The 24,160-nt window shown below is 44.1% G+C and overlaps 1 protein-coding gene across 1 annotated transcript in view; it reads left to right on the forward strand.

Moving 5' to 3' along the window:
• Positions 1-21,359, forward strand: part of LOC141198619 (uncharacterized) — a 29,490-nt gene extending 8,131 nt beyond the window's left edge. Inside the window, exons 2-7 of the mRNA XM_073663056.1 lie at positions 14,270-14,420; positions 14,550-14,729; positions 14,813-14,936; positions 15,020-15,117; positions 15,316-15,406; positions 18,461-21,359. Of these exons, the coding sequence (XP_073519157.1) occupies positions 14,270-14,420; positions 14,550-14,729; positions 14,813-14,936; positions 15,020-15,117; positions 15,316-15,406; positions 18,461-19,641 (1,825 nt within the window). The 3' untranslated portion in view covers positions 19,642-21,359. The remainder of the gene's footprint in view (positions 1-14,269; positions 14,421-14,549; positions 14,730-14,812; positions 14,937-15,019; positions 15,118-15,315; positions 15,407-18,460) is intronic.
• Positions 21,360-24,160: the final 2,801 nt, after the last annotated feature.

Below are 24,160 nucleotides of genomic sequence, written 5' to 3' on the forward strand. Positions count from 1 at the left end.
CCCTGAGTGTACCGTGTGGTGCTCACCCGTATGGCCGGTGACTCGGGGCCTTCTAGTAGCTTCCGCTCCACGACGGCGGTGCTGGTCCCACGCGTGTGACCGTGCCTTCGGGTTTCTTGGCCGGAGGACCTGAAATCCCCTGCCGGTCGGTTTCTGCTGCTGGGTAGAAGTTAGTCCCCACAGCCTCGGACTCCGGGTCCGGTGATAGCTTCCCAGTCAGGGCGAGCCCTGCAGCTGCCAGCCCCTGACTCCTTATAGCACTGCTCCCACAGAGCTCCTGATGTTCTTTTCCTATATCTGCTTCTCTTCTCTGTCTCTACTTCTTCTCTACACACTAACCCTGCCTCAGCCCTAGGTTTATATAGGGGAAGTTCTTCCCCTCCCAGGACTGGGCAGGAGGTGTGGCATGCATAGGATCCCTGACCAAGAGACCTCCCACCTGCTCTCAGACATAACATTGCTGTTACTGTGGAAACCAGACCCCTGGGGTGCCACACCCCCATTATGCCCCTTATGCAGTATGTATGATGCCCCCCACACAGTGTAATGCCCCCATTATGCCTCTTATGCAGGATGTATGATGCCCCCACACAGTGTAATGCCCCCGTACGCCTCGTACACGCGCGGCTCCGCTACGTGCGCCTCGTACACGTGCGGCTCCGCTCCGTACACCTCGTACACGCGCGGCTCCGCTCCGTACACCTGGTACACGCGCGGCTCCGCTCCGTACACCTCGTACACACACGGCTCCGCTCCGTACATCTCGTACACGCGCGGCTCTGCTACATCCACACTGTAAACCCCTCCTGACCCCACACATAAACTTCAGCTCATCCAGCACCATGACAACCAGCACAGCAGAGTCCTGCATCCACTGAGGCCCCTGATCATGTGACCCCTGACTCCTCCCCTCCTGTGACCTCATCACAGCTCCTGTGCGCACAGAGCAGCCATATATGTGGTGGCGGCTCTGCAGGTGGAGGTATGTGGAGATCCCCCATTACTGGGCGCAGGGGGCATTAACCCCTTCAGCACGGAGACTCTTTTGGGGTCTTGTGTTGCCCCTTTATAAGAATCATAAGGTTTTTGTTCTGTTTCCTGTAATAGATACATACGACCCAACTATGGAGACAGGAAGGGAGGAAACTTAATGTTCTCATAGTACAGGACCCCTTTACTGGCCCCACAGTGTAATGCCCCCATTATGCCCCTTATGCAGTATGTATGATGCCCCCACAGTGTAATGCCCCCATTATGCCCCTTATGCAGTATGTATGATGCCCCCACACAGTGTAATGCCCCCATTATGCCCCTTATGCAGGATGTATGATGCCCCCACACAGTGTAATGCCCCCATTATGCCCCTTATACAGGATGTATGATGCCCCCACACAGTGTAATGCCCCCATTATGCCCCTTATGCAGTATGTATGATGCCCCCCACACAGTGTAATGCCCCCATTATGCCCCTTATGCAGTATGTATGATGCCCCCCACGCAGTGTAATGCCCCTTATGCAGTATGTATGATGCCCCCACACAGTGTAATGCTCCCATTATGCCCCTTATGCAGGATGTATGATGCCCCCACACAGTGTAATGCCCCCATTATGCCCCTTATGCAGTATGTATGATGCCCCCCACACAGTGTAATGCCCCCATTATGCCCCTTATACAGGATGTATGATGCCCCCACACAGTGTAATGCCCCCATTATGCCCCTTATGCAGTATGTATGATGCCCCCCACACAGTGTAATGCCACCATTATGCCCCTTATGCAGTATGTATGATGCCCCCCACGCAGTGTAATGCCCCTTATGCAGTATGTATGATGCCCCCACACAGTGTAATGCCCCCATTATGCCCCTTATGCAGGATGTATGATGCCCCCACACAGTGTAATGCCCCCATTATGCCCCTTATACAAGATGTATGATGCCCCCACACAGTGTAATGCCCCCATTATGCCCCTTATGCAGTATGTATGATGCCCCCCACACAGTGTAATGCCCCCATTATGCCCCTTATGCAGTATGTATGATGCCCCCCACGCAGTGTAATGCCCCTTATGCAGTATGTATGATGCCCCCACACAGTGTAATGCTCCCATTATGCCCCTTATGCAGGATGTATGATGCCCCCACACAGTGTAATGCCCCCATTATGCCCCTTATACAGGATGTATGATGCCCCCACACAGTGTAATGCCCCCATTATGCCCCTTATGCAGTATGTATGATGCCCCCCACGCAGTGTAATGCCCCCATTATGCCCCTTATGCAGGATGTATGATGCCCCCACACAGTGTAATGCCCCCATTATGCCCCTTATGCAGTATGTATGATGCCCCCCACACAGTGTAATGCCCCCATTATGCCTCTTATGCAGGATGTATGATGCCCCCACACAGTGTAATGCCCCCATTATGCCTCTTATGCAGGATGTATGATGCCCCCACACAGTGTAATGCCCCTATTATGCCCCTTATGCAGGATGTATGATGCCCCCCACACAGTGTAATGCCCCCATTATGCAGGATATATGATGCCCCCACACAGTGTAATGCCCCCATTATGCCCCTTATGCAGTATGTATGATGCCCCCACACAGTGTAATGCCCCCATTATGCCCCTTATGCAGGATGTATGATGCCCCCACACAGTGTAATGCCCCCATTATGCCCCTTATGCAGGATGTATGATCCCCCCCACAGTGTAATGCCTCCATTATGCCCCTTATGCAGTATGTATGATGCCCACAGTGTAATGCCCCCATTATGCCCCTTATGCAGGATATATGATGCCCCCCACGCAGTGTAATGCCCCTTATGCAGTATGTATGATGCCCCCACACAGTGTAATGCTCCCATTATGCCCCTTATGCAGGATGTATGATGCCCCCACACAGTGTAATGCCCCCATTATGCCCCTTATGCAGTATGTATGATGCCCCCCACACAGTGTAATGCCCCCATTATGCCCCTTATACAGGATGTATGATGCCCCCACACAGTGTAATGCCCCCATTATGCCCCTTATGCAGTATGTATGATGCCCCCCACACAGTGTAATGCCACCATTATGCCCCTTATGCAGTATGTATGATGCCCCCCACGCAGTGTAATGCCCCTTATGCAGTATGTATGATGCCCCCACACAGTGTAATGCCCCCATTATGCCCCTTATGCAGGATGTATGGTGCCCCCACACAGTGTAATGCCCCCATTATGCCCCTTATACAAGATGTATGATGCCCCCACACAGTGTAATGCCCCCATTATGCCCCTTATGCAGTATGTATGATGCCCCCCACACAGTGTAATGCCCCCATTATGCCCCTTATGCAGTATGTATGATGCCCCCCACGCAGTGTAATGCCCCTTATGCAGTATGTATGATGCCCCCACACAGTGTAATGCTCCCATTATGCCCCTTATGCAGGATGTATGATGCCCCCACACAGTGTAATGCCCCCATTATGCCCCTTATACAGGATGTATGATGCCCCCACACAGTGTAATGCCCCCATTATGCCCCTTATGCAGTATGTATGATGCCCCCCACGCAGTGTAATGCCCCCATTATGCCCCTTATGCAGGATGTATGATGCCCCCACACAGTGTAATGCCCCCATTATGCCCCTTATGCAGTATGTATGATGCCCCCCACACAGTGTAATGCCCCCATTATGCCTCTTATGCAGGATGTATGATGCCCCCACACAGTGTAATGCCCCCATTATGCCTCTTATGCAGGATGTATGATGCCCCCACACAGTGTAATGCCCCTATTATGCCCCTTATGCAGGATGTATGATGCCCCCCACACAGTGTAATGCCCCCATTATGCAGGATATATGATGCCCCCACACAGTGTAATGCCCCCATTATGCCCCTTATGCAGTATGTATGATGCCCCCACACAGTGTAATGCCCCCATTATGCCCCTTATGCAGGATGTATGATGCCCCCACACAGTGTAATGCCCCCATTATGCCCCTTATGCAGGATGTATGATCCCCCCCACAGTGTAATGCCTCCATTATGCCCCTTATGCAGTATGTATGATGCCCACAGTGTAATGCCCCCATTATGCCCCTTATGCAGGATATATGATGCCCCCCACGCAGTGTAATGCCCCTTATGCAGTATGTATGATGCCCCCACACAGTGTAATGCTCCCATTATGCCCCTTATGCAGGATGTATGATGCCCCCACACAGTGTAATGCCCCCATTATGCCCCTTATGCAGTATGTATGATGCCCCCCACACAGTGTAATGCCCCCATTATGCCCCTTATACAGGATGTATGATGCCCCCACACAGTGTAATGCCCCCATTATGCCCCTTATGCAGTATGTATGATGCCCCCCACACAGTGTAATGCCACCATTATGCCCCTTATGCAGTATGTATGATGCCCCCCACGCAGTGTAATGCCCCTTATGCAGTATGTATGATGCCCCCACACAGTGTAATGCCCCCATTATGCCCCTTATGCAGGATGTATGGTGCCCCCACACAGTGTAATGCCCCCATTATGCCCCTTATACAAGATGTATGATGCCCCCACACAGTGTAATGCCCCCATTATGCCCCTTATGCAGTATGTATGATGCCCCCCACACAGTGTAATGCCCCCATTATGCCCCTTATGCAGTATGTATGATGCCCCCCACGCAGTGTAATGCCCCTTATGCAGTATGTATGATGCCCCCACACAGTGTAATGCTCCCATTATGCCCCTTATGCAGGATGTATGATGCCCCCACACAGTGTAATGCCCCCATTATGCCCCTTATACAGGATGTATGATGCCCCCACACAGTGTAATGCCCCCATTATGCCCCTTATGCAGTATGTATGATGCCCCCCACGCAGTGTAATGCCCCCATTATGCCCCTTATGCAGGATGTATGATGCCCCCACACAGTGTAATGCCCCCATTATGCCCCTTATGCAGTATGTATGATGCCCCCCACACAGTGTAATGCCCCCATTATGCCTCTTATGCAGGATGTATGATGCCCCCACACAGTGTAATGCCCCCATTATGCCTCTTATGCAGGATGTATGATGCCCCCACACAGTGTAATGCCCCTATTATGCCCCTTATGCAGGATGTATGATGCCCCCCACACAGTGTAATGCCCCCATTATGCCCCTTATGCAGGATATATGATGCCCCCACACAGTGTAATGCCCCCATTATGCCCCTTATGCAGTATGTATGATGCCCCCACACAGTGTAATGCCCCCATTATGCCCCTTATGCAGGATGTATGATGCCCCCACACAGTGTAATGCCCCCATTATGCCCCTTATGCAGGATGTATGATCCCCCCCACAGTGTAATGCCCCCATTATGCCCCTTATGCAGTATGTATGATGCCCACAGTGTAATGCCCCCATTATGCCCCTTATGCAGGATATATGATGCCCCCACACAGTGTAATGCCCCCATTATGCCCCTTATGCAGTATGTATGATGCCCCCTACACAGTGTAATGCCCCCATTATGCCTCTTATGCAGGATGTATGCTGCCCCCACACAGTGTAATGCCCCCATTATGCCTCTTATGCGGGATGTATGTTGCCCCCCACAGTGTAATGCCCCCATTATGCCTCTTATGCAGGATGTATGATGCCCCCACACAGTGTAATGCCCCCATTATGCCCCTTATGCAGGATGTATGATGCCCCCACACAGTGAAATGCCCCCATTATGCCCCTTATGCAGTATGTATGATGCCGCCACACAGTGTAATGCCCCCATTATGCAGGATGTATGATGCCCCCACACAGTGTAATGCCCCCATTATGCCCCTTATGCAGTATGTATGATGCCGCCACACAGTGTAATGCCCACATTATGCCCCTTATGCAGGATGTATGATGACCCCACACAGTGTAATGCCCCCATTATGCCCCTTATGAAGGATGTATGATGCCCACACAATGTAATGCCCCCATTATGCCCCTTATGCAGGATGTATGATGCCCCCCACACAGTGTAATGTTCCCATAGTACCGCCATGCCCCCACACAGTATAATCAGAGGTATAACTAAGGTCTGACGGGACCCGTTGCGAGATTTCGACCACCCCCCATCCTGATACATACAGTGGGTAAGGAAAGTATTCAGACCCCTTTACATTTTTCACTCTGTTTCATTGCAGCCATTTGGTAAATTCTAAAAAGTTCATTTTTTTCTCATTATAGTACACTCTGCACCCCATCTTGACTGAAAAAAAGAAATGTAGAAATTTTTGCAAATTTATTAAAAAATAAAAACTGAAATATCACATGATCATAAGTATTCAGACCCTTTGCTCAGACACTCATATTTAAGTCACATGCTGTCCATTTCCTTCTGATCCCCCTTGAGATGGTTCTACTCCTTCATTGGAGTGCAGCTGTGTTTAATTAAACTGATAGGACTTGATTTGGAAAGGCACACACCTGTCTATATAAGACCTCACAGCTCACAGTGCATGTCAGACTAAATGAGAATCATGAGCTCAAAGGAACTGCCCAAGGAGCTCTGAGACAGAATTGTGGCAAGGCACAGATCTGGCCAAGGTTGCAAAAGAATTTCTGCATTACTCAAGGTTCCTAAGAGCACAGTGGCCTCCATATTCCTTAAATAGAAGAAGTTTGGGACCACCAAAAGTCTTCCTAGACCTTGCCGTCCAGCCAAACTGAGCAATCGTGGGAGAAGAGCCTTGTTGAGAGAGGTAAAGAAGAACCCCAAGATCACTGTGGCTGAGCTCCAGAGATGCAGTAGGGAGATGGGAGAAACTTCCACAAAGTCAACGATCACTGCAGCGCTCCACCAGTCGGGCCTTTATGACAGAGTGGCCTGACGGAAGCCTCTCCTCAGTGCAAGACATATGAAAGCCCGCATAGAGTTTGAACAAAAACACATGAAGGACTCCCAGACTATGAGAAATAAGATTCTCTGGTCTGATGAGATGAAGATAGAACTTTTTGGTGATAATTCTAAGCGGTATGTGTGGAGAAAACCAGGCAATGCTCATCACCTGCTCAATACAATCCCAGCAGTGAAATATGGTGGTGGCAGCATCATGCTATGGGGGTGTTTTTCAGCTGCAGTGACAGGACGACTGCTTGCAATTGAAGGAAACATGAATGCGGCCAAGTACAGACATCCTGGATGAAAACCTCTACCAGAGTGCTCTGGACCTCTTACTTGGCTTAAGGTTCACCTTCCAACATGCAATGACCCTAAGCACACAGCTAAAATAACGAAGGAGTGGCTTCAGAACAACTCTATGACCATTCTTGACTGGCCCAGCCAGAGCCCTGACCTAAACCCAATTGAGCATCTCTGGAGAGATCTGAAAATGGCTGTCCACCAACGCTCACCATCCAACCTGACGGAACTGGAGAGGATCTGCAAGGAAGAATGGCAGAGGATCCCCAAATCCAGGTGTGAAAAACTTGTTGCATCATTCCCAAGAAGACTCATGGCTGTACTAGCTCAAAAGGGTGATTCTACTCAATACTGAGCAAAGGGTCTGAATACTTATGACCATGTAATATTTCAGTTTTTCTTTTTTAATAAATTTGCAACAATTTCTACATTTCTGTTTTTTTTTTCAGTCAACATGGGGTGCAGAGTGTACTTTAACCCCTTAAAAGCCCAGGGCGTACTAATACGCACCTGCGCCCTAGGCTTTAAGAACCAGGTACGTATTAGTACGCCCTGTTGATTTCGCCCGCACAACCTGGGTGTCAGCTGATTGTCACAGCTGACACCCGGTGCTATGTGCTAGGAGCGGTCCTGCAACGCTGCGATTGAAGACGATCGCAGCATTGCCAGGGCAAAGGGAGGTGATCACCGATACTCACCTCTCCTGCCGGCGTCCAACGCTGTTTGCCGCGGCTTCCCGGGTGTTGCCATGACGACCCAATGTCATCATAACAACATCTGGGTCACCAGGAGGATACTTTGGTCATGCGCAGTGCACGACCAAATTATCTTCTGCATCTGCAGCGCTGACAGCCTGTATAGCACAGGGATGGTGCTCCATCCCTATGCTATACAGGCGATCAGAGTAAAAAAGTGAAAGTCCCAGAGTGGGGAAAAAGTATAAAAGTAAAAAAAGAAAAAAATTGTAAAAATATTTAAAAAAATCAAAAAAAGAATCCACCAAAAATAAAAATATAATGTACCCATCAATAAATATTATTATTATAAAAAAAAAAAAAAAAGTATACATATTTGGTATCGCCGCGTCCGGAACAACCTGACCTATAAAACTGTCCCACTAGTTAACCCCTTTATTGAACACGGTAGAAAAAATAAATAAAAAACAAAGCAAAAAACAATGCTTTATCATCATACCGCAAAAACAAAAAATGGAATAACACGCGATCAAAAAGACGAATATAAATAAAAATGGTACCGCTGAAAACGTCATCTTGTCCCTTAAAAAACAAGCTGCCATACAGCTCCATCAGCCGAAATATAAAAAAGTTATAGCTCTCAGAATGAAGCGATGCAAAAAGAATGTTATTTCTATAAAATAGCTTTTATTGTGTAAAAGCGCCAAAACATAGAAAAACTCTATAAATGTGGTACCGCTGTAAACATACTGACCCGAAGAATAACGCTGCTTTATCAATTTTACCACATTCGGAACGGCATAAAAAAATGAAAAAAAAAAAACAATTCCTGAATTGTTGTTTTTTGTTTATTCTGCCTTCCAAAAATTGGAATAGAAAGCGATCAAAAAATGTCACGTGCCTGAAAATGGCACCAATAAAAACATCAACTCATCCCGCAAAAAACAAGCCGTCACATGAATGTCGGCCAAAATATGGAAAAATTATAGCTCTCAAAATATGGCGATGCAAAAACTAGATTATGCAAAAAAAATGCGTCTTTTAGTGTGTGACAGCTGTCAATCATAAAAACCCCATATGATTCTGGTATCGCTGTAATTGCACCGACCCGAAGAATAAAGTCGTCTAATCAGTTATACTGCACGAGGAACTGCGTAAAAAATAAACTCTAGGGTTAGGGTTGGGGTTGTATTAGGGTTGGGGTTAAGGTTGTTTTTTTTTTCAAAAGTAAAAAAAAAAAGATGACGATATGGCGACTAGTGTTGAGCACAAGTGCTCGCTACTTGAGTTTGCATTGGGTGCTCAGGTATGCACTGAGTATCGCGGGTGCTCGAGTGACATGTTCGAGTCTCCGCCCCATATGCTTCGCGGCCAAAAAAACATTGCGGGGATTGCCTGTCATGCACGAACGATCTCTGCATGTTTTTTTTTGGGTGTCTTATAACTGTGAAACATGCGGGTGGGGACTTGAACATGTCACTCGAGCACGCGTGATACATGGTGCATACCTGAGTACCCGATGCAAACTCAAGTAGCGAGCACGTGCGCTCAAGACTAATGACAGCTTATTCAATATGATGACCTAATGTTATCAAATTCTGTGTTGTACCTCTGGGTTCAAAATGTTCACTATACCCCTTGAGGGGTGTAGTTTCCAAAATGGGGTCACTTGTGGGGGGTTTCCACTATTTAGGCACCCTACTATTTAGGCGTCCACTCTCAATTCCAGCCAATTTTGCATTCAAAAGGCCACGCAGTGCTCCTTCCCTTCTGAACTCAGCCGTGCTCCCAAACACTGTATTTTCTCCACATATTGGCGTACTCAGGAGAAATTGCACAACAGTTTTTGGGGTCCATTTTCACCTCTTACCCTTGTGAAAATAGAAAAATTGGGGCTAAAACATCATTGTTGTGGAAAAAGTTTGATTTTTTTATTTTCACGGCTCCATGTTATAAACTTCTGTAAAGCACTTGGGGGTTCAGGGTGCTCACCACACATCTAGATAAGTTCCCCGAGGGGTCTAGTTTCCAAAATGGTGTCAATTGTGGTGTTTTTCCACTGTTTAGGCACAGCAGGGGCACATCCGCTAATTATTCAAGCAAATTTTACATTCAAAAAGTCAAAGGTGCTCCTTCCCTTCCGAACCCTGCCGTATGCCCAAGCAGTGGTTTTCCCCCACATATGGGGTATCGGTTTACTCAGGAGAGATTGCACAACATGTTGGATGGTGCAATTTCTCCTGTTACCCTTGTGAAAATGCAAAACTGGGGTCTGAAAAACATTTTTGTGGGAAAAATGTGAACATTTTATTTTTACGGCTCAATGTTATAAACTTCTGTGAAGCACCTGGGGGTTCAAGGTGCTCACCACACATCTAGACCAGTTCCCTGAGGGGTCTATTTTCCAAAATGGTGTCACTTGTGTGGGTTTCCACTGTTTAGGTACATCAGGGGCTCCCCAAACGCAACATGGCGTCCGCTAATTATTCAAGCAAATTTTACATTCAAAAAGTCAAATGGCGCTCCTTCCCTTCCTGCCATGAGCCAAAATAGTGTTTTTTCCCCACATATGGGGTCTATTTTTTACTGTTACCCTTGCGAAAAGAAGAAAAATTGGGTCTAAAGTAACATTTTTGTGAAAAAAGTTAAATGTTAATTTTTTTCTTCCACATTCCAAAAATTCCTGTGAAGCACCTGATGGGTTAATAAACTTCTTGAATGTGGTTTTGAGCACCTTGAGGGGTGCAGTTTTTAGAATGGTGTCACTTTTGGGTATTTTCTGTCATAAAGACCCCTCAAATTGACTTCAAATGTGATGTGGTCCCTAAAAAAATGGTTTTGGAAATTTTGTTGGAAAAATGAGAAATCGCTGGTCAACTTTTAACCCTTATAGCTCCCTAAAAAAAAAAATTTTGGTTCCAAAATTGTGCAGATGTAAAGTAGACATGTGGGAAATGTTATTTATTAACTATTTTGTGAGATATAGCTCTCTGATTTAAGGGCATAAAAATTCAAATTTTGAAAGTTGAAAAATTTTCAACATTTTCGACAAATTTCCATTTTTTTCACAAATAAACGCAAGTGATATGGAAGAAATTTTACAACAATCATGAAGTACAATATGTCACAAAAAAACAATCTCAGAATCAGGGGGATCCGTTGAAGCGTTCCAAAGTAATTACCTCATTAAGCGACAGTGGACATAATTGTAAAAATTGGCCCGGTCATTAACGTGCAAACCACCTCGGGTTGTAAAGGGGTTAATGAGAAAAAAATGAACTTTTTAGAATTTACGAAATGGCTGCAATGAAACAAAGAGTGAACACTTTAAAGGGGTCTGAATACTTTCCGTACCCAGTGTATATGTATGTCCCTTATCATTGGCCCCAACCTGGTATATGTCCCCTGTTCTGCCTCGGTTCTTTAGTGTATAGAAATTAGTAAACTATTACACTCACCAGGGGCGAACATAGAAGTGATGGGGCCCCATAAGAGGAGTATAATGCACTCCCCAAAATCCTCCATACTGTATAATGGGCAGCCCATAGTCATCCATGTAGTATAATGCACAGCCCATAGTCATCCATGTAGTATAATGCACAGCCCATAGTCCGTACATGTAGTATAATGCACAGCCCATAGTCCGTACATGTAGTATAATGCACAGCCCATAGTCCATACATGTAGTATAATGCACAGCCCATAGTCCATACATGTAGTATAATGCATAGTCCATACATGTAGTATAATGCACAACCCATAGTCCGTACATGTAGTATAATGCACAGCCCATAGTCCGTACATGTAGTATAATGCACAGCCCATAGTCCATACATGTAATATAATGCACAGCCCATAGTCCATACATGTAGTATAATGCACAACCCATAGTCCGTACATGTAGTATAATGCGCAGCCCATAGTCCGTACATGTAGTATAATGCGCTTCCCATAGTCCGTACACGTAGTATAATGCACAGCCCATAGTCCGTACACGTAGTATAATGCACAGCCCATAGTCCGTACACGTAGTATAATGCACAGCCCATAGTCCGTACACGTAGTATAATGCACAGCCCATAGTCCGTACACGTAGTATAATGCACAGCCCATAGTCCGTACATGTAGTATAATGCACAGCCCATAGTCCGTACATGTAGTATAATGCACAGCCCATAGTCCGTACATGTAGTATAATACACAGCCCATAGTCCGTACACGTAGTATAATACACAGCCCATAGTCCGTACACGTAGTATAATGCACAGCCCATAGTCCGTACACGTAGTACAATGCACAGCTCATAGTCCGTACATGTAGTATAATGCACAGCCCGTAGTCCGTACATGTAGTATAATGCACAGCCCATAGTCCGTACATGTAGTATAATGCACAGCCCGTAGTCCGTACATGTAGTATAATGCACAGCCCGTAGTCCGTACATGTAGTATAATGCACTCCCCATAGCCATACATGTAGTATAATGCACAGCCCATAGTCCATACATGTAGTATAATGCACTCCCCATAGCCATACATGTAGTATAATGCACAGCCCATAGTCCGTACATGTAGTATAATGCATAGCCCATCCTCTTACATGTAGTAGTATGGCCAAGGGCACCGTGTACTCGCTGATTTAAAAAATACCAAAACATTATACTCACCTTCTCTCCGCTCTCTCGCCGCGCGGTGTCTTTTTCTGGAGCTGCCGCTGACTTCAGCTGGAAGTGACAGGAGAGGATGATGTCACTTCCATGCGCCCCTAATGACGTACATGCTGATGTCACCTGCTGGCCTCTGATTGGTCGGCAGCGTGTATTGTGGCACTAAGCTGAATGTCAGTCCGAGAACACACATCCAGCTGCAGCAGGGGTTGGTGGTGGCTGGGCCCGGTCACAGGAGCGACTGCGGTCATTAATCCTCTCAATATAATGCTCTCATAGTACCTCTATTTCCCCACACTGTATAATGTTCTCACAGTACCGCCATCTTCCAACATACAGTATAATGTTCCCAACAGTACCGCCATCTTCCCACATACAGTATAATGTTCCCAACAGTACCGCCATCTTCCCACATACAGTATAATGTTCCCACAGTACCACCATCTACCCACATACAGTATAATGTTCCCACAGTACCGCCATCTTCCCACATACAGTATAATGTTCTCACAGTACCGCCATCTTCCAACATACAGTATAATGTTCCCAACAGTACCGCCATCTTCCCACATACAGTATAATGTTCCCACAGTACCGCCATCTTCCCACATACAGTATAATGCTCTCACAGTACCGCCATCTTCCAACATACAGTATAATGTTCCCAACAGTACCGCCATCTTCCCACATACAGTATAATGTTCCCACAGTACCGCCATCTTCCCACATACAGTATAATGCTCTCATAGTACCACCATCTTCCAACATACAGTATAATGTTCCCACAGTACCGCCATCTTCCCACATACAGTGTAATGTTCTCACAGTACCGCCATCTTCCCACATACAGTATAATGTTCCCACATACAGTATAATGTTCCCACAGTACCACCATCTTCCCACATACTGTATAATGTTCTCACAGTACCGCCATCTTCCCACATATAGTATAATGTTGTCACAGTCCCGCCAACCCCAATTTTATTTTATGTATTAACACTTAGTTTTCTTTTTTTACTGTTTTTCATGTAATATATGGAAACCTATAGTAAAATGCTTTTAGAAACATAATATCCAGGTAAAAAAAACACTGTACAAGGAGACATTAGCATCAAATAACTCCTGTCTTGGTGTTCTTACAAACAAGCTCTTATAAATGAGATCTATCGTGATAAACGATTACAACCTGGGAAAGACGGGAAACATTCATATAGACAGTCGGTGATGATGAGGTCAGTGATGGACTCTGGCCAAATTTGTTTCTAGAGCCGTATTAGAAGATGAAGATGTCGTCCTCATCATGAAGTTGTTATTTCTCATGTCACGTGTAATGTATATGACGAGAATTAGCATTATGGAAGATGAGTCTATAAGAAACGTATTCAGCTGCAGACTCCAAGGAAGAAACTGCTTGTTGTCTGTGACCTAAAATATATAGGTTTTATTAGTACGTCAGGGACAAAAGCAGAATGTTGTAAAATAATAAAAATACCATTGCTGCTTGGGTTTCTGGGTGATTCTTACTGAAGCAGTGGCCAACTTAGCCAGTGATTGGAAGTATGGAGGAGATGTCTAAGTCAGCAATTCAACTTATGTTCCAGTCCATAAAAGACTAGAGAATACAACATCTACACATTCTATCTTCTGATATATTTCCCTTATTGTCTCCAGTAATTGTATTAATACACAGAATTCTTTATGATTTTACATCAGCTCTTTTTCTCATTCAGGTCTCTACAATATCGGATCCTCTCAGTGAAGATCTTCTATATTAAGAGAATTTTTCTAAATCGCCTATCAAGGATGGATATGGACAGAGACAAGATGGTGGAGAGGATATTACACCTCACCCTAGAGATCCTCTTCCGGCTTACTGGAGAGGTGAGAGATTCTGATGACGTCACATTACATCATTCTTATCTATGGGAATAACAGATGGACAGAACTGGAGAGGTGAGGACTCTGGAAATGTCTGTAATGAGATTTATTAATGTATCTCTCCATAACCAGGATTACACAGTAGTGAAGAAGACCTCTAGTGAGCGCTGTCAGGACCCTGTGTCTGAGGGATGGGGAAGACCCCTGAGCCCGATCACAGGACCTCCACCTCACCCCCTGATACATGAGGACATTAAGGACCAGAAGATCCTAGAACTCTCCTACAAGATGATTGAGCTGCTGACTGGAGAGGTGACACTATTGAGAATGCTGGGACATTATACAGTAACGCTATGAAGGGATCGGGGGGATAACGGTATCATTGTATGTGTCAGGTTCCTATAAGGTGTCAGGATGTCGCCGTCTATTTCTCCATGGAGGAGTGGGAGTATTTGGAAGGACACAAAGATCTGTACAAGAACGTCATGATGGAGGTTCCCCAGTCCCTCACATCTCCAGGTAATAGACAGGACTAAATCCACACAGCCTATAATTATCTGTATGTAAAGAATGAATTCAGTCCCTGTATGTGTTTCCTCCAGATCTATCCAGTAAGAGGACAACACCAGAGAGATGTCCCCGTCCTCTTCTTCCACAGGACTGTAAACAAGAAGACCCTAATGTTCCTCAGGATCATCAGGTAGATGGAGAGAAGGTGTCATGAGATCTCCCCTATGATGTGTAGACGGCTGTGAAGGTCTTGTGCTCAGTCTTGTTTTATCCACCAGTATTATATGTTTTATACTTGTGTAATGAGAACGGTGGAGATGGCCGGATTAGAGCTGATCATACATGTGACTTCTCCATCTGTCTGTGACTTTTACAATATTTCTTTCAGGGTGAAGATCTGACCCATATTAATACTACAGAGACATATGTGAGGGGTGATGAGTGGTGTAAAGAGGAGATTCCTACATATGACTACCCAGGTGAGTAGTAACCACTAAATGCAGAGAAGTCACAGATTCTTCTCAGTCACCGGCTGTGGCTGCTTTATCGGTGGTGTAGTCCAGCTGTATCACAATCGTGTGATCACCATTTTACCTCTAGACCACAACATTTTCCTCCATCCGAAAATGTTCACATTACTTTGTGTAATTGTAAAAGACCTTTTCTATAGAACTTACAACCTGGAGGATCCAACTACCCCCTGGGATTAGATGACGCTGTCATTACCTGCCCAGATCTGTAAAGTGCAAAGCCAAATGGCAGCGTACGTAGAATGTGCTGACAAGTGAGAAAATCAAAATTATTATGGGCCTGTAAGAGAAAGTGGAGGGTAATGATGCTGTTGGCTTCCTAGATCCCTGATATCTTATTGGATGAATCTACCTTCTCTCCCTTCTGTGCTGCTGAATGTGCTCATATGGTCCCTACAAGACCAGGTCCAGTCTTTCTGACCAAACGTCACTTTTATGATTGACAACATTAAATGTGCAGTGAGGCCAAGTGTGAATTTCTGTACAATAACAGCAGAGTTTCCCTTTATCCTGACTTTTCAATTTCTTTTTAAACCATCTAACTTCAAACAGGATCTTGATAAACTACATAAAAAAACATTACACCTGTGCCATGATATATCTCTAAGCTGTGCGTGGCTGATGGCTGTAATATACATTTATTCACGCCTGCAGGAGATATGTTGGCTCCAGCCCTGGTTTCATGGATTCACTCCACGTCATCAATTCCATTATGTTTTCCATCCTAAGGAATTCAGATTACTGCACAATCTCTCCTGAAATGGGGGCACTAATACTTTCTCTACTTTCCTGGTCAGGACTCATAGTAGCTCCAATGGTCCACCATAAATGAGTGCGACTCCGGTTTAGTGTTGGAGCTCTCCCCTCTTACATACGTTGTTGTTGGGGATGTAACATATCTTTTATTCTGTCTTTTTTTACAGGTTCACTTTGTTTGATTTTGGTGGGATCGGCCGGCCTCACTTATGTGAGTCTGTAACTCCCTGGTAGTCTTTAAAAGAAGGTCTCCATTACGTCTTCCCAATGCCCGAGATCTAAATTTAAGACACCTCAGCTCTGCACTATTATAAAAAGTTCTGTTTCAATGTGTAATATTTCTTCTTGAAACTCATTTGGCCCTTACGATAGTTTAGATTACTAACAGCCACCAAGCACCATACTGTAATTACCCCAGAGAAGTTTCACCACTAGTTACTCATTTTTTACTGATGGAGACGGTTGAGTTTGATCATTTCAGTAGATGTGTTATTGTCTATACTCACAGTTTTTGACTGCAGCAGTTAGTTCCCAAAATACTCTGATTTAACCCCTTCCTGCAGCCAGTTTTGTGTTCCTCTCTGGGCCCATTTTCAAATCTGACGTGTGTCACTTTATATGGTGATAACTTTGGAATTCTTCACAAAGGATAATGGGAAACAAATGGACCTTACAAATTATTTTCCAACTTCTCTTGAATCCAACAATACTTTATATATCGTTGTACAGGTTGTATAGAAGGAGCGCCATTTAGCTATCTGAATGCAGATCTTGCTGGAATATATTTCAGACACAATGTATTGGGGGCACTGTTCATTGTCACCTGGCAGCTCAAAAGATGGCTACCATGAACAGGCTTGGTGCTATATACTCCATTTTCCTGATCTCAGAGATTGCCTTGCTCATCACCCTTTAACCCCAAGAAGAATAGCCAGGTAGTCGGGTCAGAACCAGGAGGACAGAGAAAATACCAATCAGAAGACACAAGAGTAGTCAGTAAACGGGCCGAGGTCACAACAGAGATCAAATACACAAGCCAGGAGCTGAGCACACAGGACTGAACCAGAGGAGGACAAGGCTGTATCTGGCAGCTTCGGGCAATATGCTTCCAGCTTTAGTAGGGTGTGGTGCTTTCCGATTGGATGAAGCAGGGAGCAGATTACTCCAGCTGGACAGCACACACACCCATACTGCCAGACTGGATGGTACTACAGGTCCCAGGCTACCTAATCTTAGTGTTTGGACAGAGCCTGTGCTGCCCAGAGCTTCTGGTTCCAACGTCTCCTCCATCACCAGCGCTACCTGCAGAATGATTACGGCGGCGCCTGGTGACAGATGCAGATGTTGGAGCAGATCCCAGGGGAGATTGGACACACTATTTACAGAAGCCTTAAAAAAGTTGTCCAGTACTTTTTACAATTGCCCAATGCCCCCCAATGTATTTACCCTGTGCCCATAAGAATCTTTGTAATTACCTTCTGCTGTCCTTCTTGCCTGTGAATGACGCTATCGGGGGGGGTCACGTGATGCCTGAGAGCGGCCAGAGATAGCGCCGCTCACAGGCAAGAAGGACTGCAGAAGGTATTTACAAAAAGACTTATGGGCACAGGGAAAATACATTGGGGGACATTGGGGCAATAAAAAGTACTGGACAACTTCTTTAATATAACAAAGTGACCTCTATTTTGGAAATTATAACCCGCAGTGAATTAATCTATAGACGTAGCGATTATTTTGATTCCACAGGCACTTTCCAGAAATTAGCACACAATGAATGGTGGAGTGAAAATTGCACATTGGCCATTTTATTACCCAACACATAGTGTCCAGATTGTGCTCCAGGAGACACACACCGTAAATTAAGTGGGTTCTTCTTCTTATTGTAATGCCAAATACATGGATGCTGAATGTGGTTTGGGCACACTGTAAGGCTCAGAAGTGAGGGGGAGATTTGACTTTGGGAGAAGCGGATATTGCTGGATTGATTTATGGATGAGAAGAAGTTTTTATGGGTATCATTTTTGCCTACATAACATTTTTTGATGGCTTCTTATTCCATATTTTGGAGACAGAATGAACAATCAGTTGAACACCTCCTTCTACTGGTTCATCCTATGAGGTTTTCACGTTTCACTGTCATTCTGTCAATAACTTGACATTTCTACAGGCATTTTAAGTAGAAATGTTCAAAAATATAAATTTCAGGGATATTTTATTCAGAATTAATAATTGTTTTTTTCTTGGCAGATGACTGTACCAGGAGATCAGAGGGACAGCTGACATCTTCAATGTTTAAATCAGATGATCTTGGGATCCCACAGGATACAATTGAAGTGAATGCCATTACTCCAGATTTACCATCATCCCTTCACAGCAAAGATCTATCATCTGATCCTATGAAACAGCTCCTGTCCTCTGATTCATTACCGACTAAGGAAAATCAAAATAAAAAAATAAGCATTACAAAACAAACTGCTCATAAAGGAACAAAGTTATTTTCATGTTCAGAAAATGGAAATAGTTTTACCCTTGAAAAGTTTTTTCTTAAACATCAAAAAATACACACAGCGGACAATAGATTTTTTTGTTCCAAATATGGGAAATGTTTTAACCAGAAATCAGATTTTGTCAAGCACCAGAGACTTCACATAAGGGAGAAGCCTTTTACCTGTTCAGAATGTGGAAAATGTTTTAACCATAAATCAGCTTTGGTCAATCACCAGAGAATTCACACAGGGGAGAAGCCTTTTTCATGTTCAGAATGTGGGAAATGTTTTAACCAGAAATCAGATTTGATTAAGCACCAGAGAACCCACACAGGGGAGAAGCCTTTTTCATGTTCAGAATGTGGGAAATGTTTTAACCAGAAATCAGATTTAATTAAGCACCAGAGAACCCACACAGGGGAGAAGCCTTTTTCCTGTTCAGAATGTGGAAAATGTTTTAACCATAAATCAGCTTTGGTCAATCACCAGAGAATTCATACAGGGGAGAAGCCTTTTTCATGTTCAGAATGTGGGAAATGTTTTAACGAGAAATCAGATTTGATTAAGCACCAGAGAACCCACACAGGGGAGAAGCCTTTTTCATGTTCAGAATGTGGGAAATGTTTTAACGATAAATCATCTTTGGTTAAGCACCAGAGAACCCACACAGGGGAGAAGCCTTTTTTCTGTTCAGAATGTGGAAAATGTTTTAACCATAAATCAGCTTTGGTCAATCACCAGAGAACCCACACAGGGGAGAAGCCTTTTTCATGTTCAGAATGTGGGAAATGTTTTAACGATAAATCATCTTTGGTTAAGCACCAGAGAATTCACACAGGGGAGAAGCCTTTTACCTGTTCAGAATGTGAAAAATGTTTCAACCAGAAATCAAATTTGATTAGGCACCAGAGAACTCACACAGTGGAGAAGACTTTTTCTTAGTCTTTTTTTTTTTAATCCAATACTTTTGAGATTTTTTTCATTAGTTTTTTTTTTGACAAAACCAAGAAACCAGTACATACAATAATAAAACAACTTACCATAGGGATCACATACATTCGTCTCTCCTATATATCCTTTCAGCTTGCCCATTACTGTCTGATAACTTGCAGTTCCTAGATCTTCCAATTAACTTTCCACATTCTTGAAATCTCTTACAGTTGTGCTCAAAAGTTTACATACCCCAACAGAATTTTTCCATTCTTGGCCTTGTTTCAGAGAATATGAATGATAACAAAAAAAACTTTTTCTCCACTCATGGTTATTGGTTGGATGAAGCCCTTTGTTGTCAAACTACTGTGTTTTCTGTTTTTAAATCTTAATGACAACCAAAAACATCCAAATGACCCTGCTCAAAAGTTCACATACCCTAGTTCTTAATACCGTGTATTGCCCCCTCTAAAATCAATGACAGCTTGAAGTCTTTTGTGGTAGTTGTAGATGAGGTTCTTTAATTTCTCAGATGGTAAAGCTGCCCATTCTTCTTGGCAAACAGCCTCCAGTTCCTGTAAATTCCTGGGCTGTCTAGCATGAACTGCGCGCCTCAGATCTCCCCAGAGTTGCTCAATGATATTGAGGTCAGGAGACTGAGATGATCACTCCAGAACCTTCACTTTGTTCTGCTGTACCCAATGACAGGTCGACTTGGCCTTTTGTTTTGGATCATTGTTATGTTGGAACGTCCAAGTATGTCCCATGCGCAGCTTGCGAGCTGATGAGTGCAAATTTGCCTCCAGTATTTGCTGATAACGTGCGGCATTCATCTTTCCTTCAACTTTTACCAAGTTTCCTGTGCCATTGTAGCTCATACATCCCCAAAACATCAGCGATCCACCTCTGTGCTTTACTGTAGGAATGGTGTTCCTTTTTATCATAGGCCTTGTTGACCTCTTTTCAAATGTAACGTTTATGATTGTGGCCAAAAAGTTAAATTTTGGTCTCATCATTCCAAATTACCTTGTTCCAGAAGTTTTGAGGCTTGTCTCTATGCTGTTTGGCGTATTCTAGGTGAGATACTTTGTGGCATTTGCACAGTAATGGCTTTCTTCTGGCGACTCGACCATGCAGCCCATATTTCTTTAAGTGCCTCCTTATTGTGCATCTTGAAACTGCCACATCAATAGTTTTCAGAGAGTCCGGATGTTCAGCTGATGTTATTTGTGGGTTTTTCTTTGCATCCCAGACAATTTTCCTGGCAGTTGTGGCCGAAATTTTTGTTGGTCTAACTGACCGTGGTTTGGTTTTTACAGAGCTCCTGATTTTCCATTTGTTAATCATAGTTTGAATGCTGCTGACTGGCATTATCAATTCCTTGGATATTTTTTGTATCCCTTTCCTGTGTTATACAGTTCAACTACCTTTTCCCGTAGATCCATTGACAATTCTTTTGCTTTCCCCATGACTCACAATCCAGAAACATCAGTGGCTGGATTAAAGATGCAAGAGTCTGTCTGGATCCCAGAAACTCGCTCAGCTTTTATGCACACACACACTGATTGCAAGCAAACAGGTCACAAGTGAGGATGTTACCTTTAGTAGCCATTCAAACCCATTTGGTCAAATTCTGTGCATGTTATCAGGCCAAAATCACCAGGGTATGTGAACTTTTGCTCAGGGTCATTGAATGTTTTTGGTTGTCATTAAGATATAAAAAGAGAAAACTTAGTAGTTTGACAATAAATGGCATCACCCAACCAATAACCATGAGTGGAGAAAACAAAAAAACTTTATCATTCATATTCTCTGAAACAAGGCCAAAAAATGAAACATTCTGCCGAGGTATGTAAACTTTTGAGTACAACTGCATGTATGTATATATATTCAGGAGCTTTGCTATGCTTTATAACTGTCAGTGCTGCACTGACACCAGTTAGGTAGATCATGCACTGCACATGACCTAAATAACTTGTTAGCTCTGGTCACCCGGATGTTGTCATGATGACATCAAGTTACCATGGCAATGAGTGGCCCCTGAGGTGTGGGCTAACTAATTTCTGACGACATATGGGACATCACCGCTTTCAGGAGATATTATTTAATAAATTATGGGGTTCAGTTTCACCTATTAACCCTTGTGTACCTGACAAATTTGTAGCAAATACAAAAATTCCATTTTTACCACTAAAATGTCATATTTCCATGACTCAATGTTATAAAATTCTGTAAGGCACATATGAGTTCAAAATACTTACTACACCCCTAGATTAATTCCTTAGGCAGTGAAGTTTCCAATATGGGGTCATCTGGGGGGGTGTTCTGACATCTCAGGGGCTCAGCTAATGGAGCCCACAATCTATTCTAATGAAATCTGCGTTTTGCAAGCCAAAACCCAAAGCAGAAACACTGAACATGACGTCATAGAAGGCATATTACCTAAGTGGCCCAGGGTGCAGAGTGTGGCGCATACTCGGTACCCTGGACCACGTACAGCAGAAGTATAAGGCATATTACCTATCTTGTCTTGTCTACAAGTTTTGACCTGACCCTCATGTTGAACACGTCCTCTAACATCTAACCCCCATCTTCTGGGCACTTCTCTCCACAGCCGGTCATTTAAGCTCCTTTCTTATATATAACGCTGTCGGCCATTGATCTGGTGTTGTGTCCATTGTTTTATCCCGCCTTCCCTCTCTTTGGAATACTCCGTACCTTACATTACACTTCCTTCATTAGTCATTGAAATTTTTACAAGAGGGATTCATTCCCTGGTGCCATCAGTTGGCTCGCCGCCTGTGTGAGGCCACTTTATATCTACAATCATCTTATGCTATACAGTTAAGCTCACCTATATGTTATTATTTTTAGGCTACCCCAGGATCATTGACATGCTGCACTAGGTATATTGCTTTATATGCTTGGCCTCATTATACTTGTACATACTTGCTCCTTTGTGGTTCAGGATCACACCCGTGTCTGTGCGCGTGCACATGACATAATATTAATATATATATTTTATATTAACTATTTGTGTATATATACAATCATTGTATTTTATGTAGTGTGGGCACCCGCTTCTGCAGTGCCACCATGTAACCAATTGCTTGTGAATTAAAGGTTTTTCACTGACCTCATGTTCGGTGTTTCAGGTCTTGGAATGGAAGGAGCGCATTTGACTTTTTGAAAGTAAAATTTGCTTGAATAATTAGCAGACGCCATGTTGTGTTTGGGGAGCCCCTGATGTACCTAAACAGTGGAAACCCCCCACAAGTGACACCATTTTGGAAAATAGACTCTTCAGGGAACTTATCTAGATGTGTGCTGAGCACCTTGAACCCCCAGGTGCTTCACAGAAGTTTATAACATTGAGCCGTAAAAATACAATTTTCAAATTTTTCCCGCAAAAATGTTTTTCAGCCACCAATTTTGCATTTTCATAAGGTTAACAGGAGAAATTTCACCATACCATTTGTTGTGCAATTTCTCCTGAGTAAGCGATACTCCATATGTGGGGGAAAACCACTGTTTGGGCGCACGGCAGGGCTCAGAAGGAAAAAAGCGCCATTTGACTTTTTGAATGTAAAATTTGCTTGAATAATTAGCGGACGCCATGTCGTGTTTGGGGAGCCCCTAATGGAGCTGTATGGCAGTTTGTTTTTTGCGGGCCAAGATGACGTTTTCAACGGTACCATTTTTATTTACATTTGTCTTTTTGATCACGTTTTATTCCACTTGATGTTTGATGATAAAGCAATGTTTTTTGCTTAGTTTTTTATTTTTACCGTGTTCACTAAAGGGGTTAACTAGTGGGACAGTTTTATATGTCAGGTCGTTCCGGACGCGGCGATACCAAATATGTTTTCTTTTATTGTTGTTGTTGTTTTTTTTCCACTTTTTTACTTAGTCCCACTATGGGACTTTCACTTTCTGCAGTCTGATCGCAGCTATAATATATAGCAGTGTAGGATCACTGCTGTGCATTATAACCTGTCAGTGCAGCAGACACAAGTTACTTTGATCATGCACTGAGCATGATTCAAGTAACTTACTATGGCAACGATCGGGACCCTGTGCTGATGGCGTGGTGTGTTCGATCCAAGAGTAGAGGGGCTTCTCTGTCTCTGTTCAGTCTCTAAATGCTGCGATCGCTGGGGTTAAAGTGCGTGATCGCCATGTTGTAATAATACGTAGGTGTCATTTAACGAGTCACTCTGACTCGCGATAACCAGAATTGGTTTCGGCCCAGGGTGCCACCCTCGGATTCCGAAAAGTCCATTTGTGCAGATGGGCGCCTGGACTCCCGTTACGAAGACATATTGTCAACCGCTAGATCCCTTACATGCCTGCACTTTTCGGCTTGCTGCTGCCGCAATCCACGCGTTTGAGATCTGCATAACTCCACCTATTTTAGCACAGCACCCTCACCCTCTGCTGTTCCCGCCCGCCTCAACACCGGTGGTAGGGAGGAGAACCAATTAAGGGGGGGGGGAAACGAGCAGCTGTCTACCCTTAGCAGGAGTGTTGC

Source organism: Phyllobates terribilis, unplaced genomic scaffold (genome assembly GCF_046119375.1).
Source record: "Phyllobates terribilis strain yellow unplaced genomic scaffold, ASM4611937v1 Scaffold_98__1_contigs__length_5973952, whole genome shotgun sequence".
Lineage (NCBI taxonomy): Eukaryota > Metazoa > Chordata > Amphibia > Anura > Dendrobatidae > Phyllobates > Phyllobates terribilis.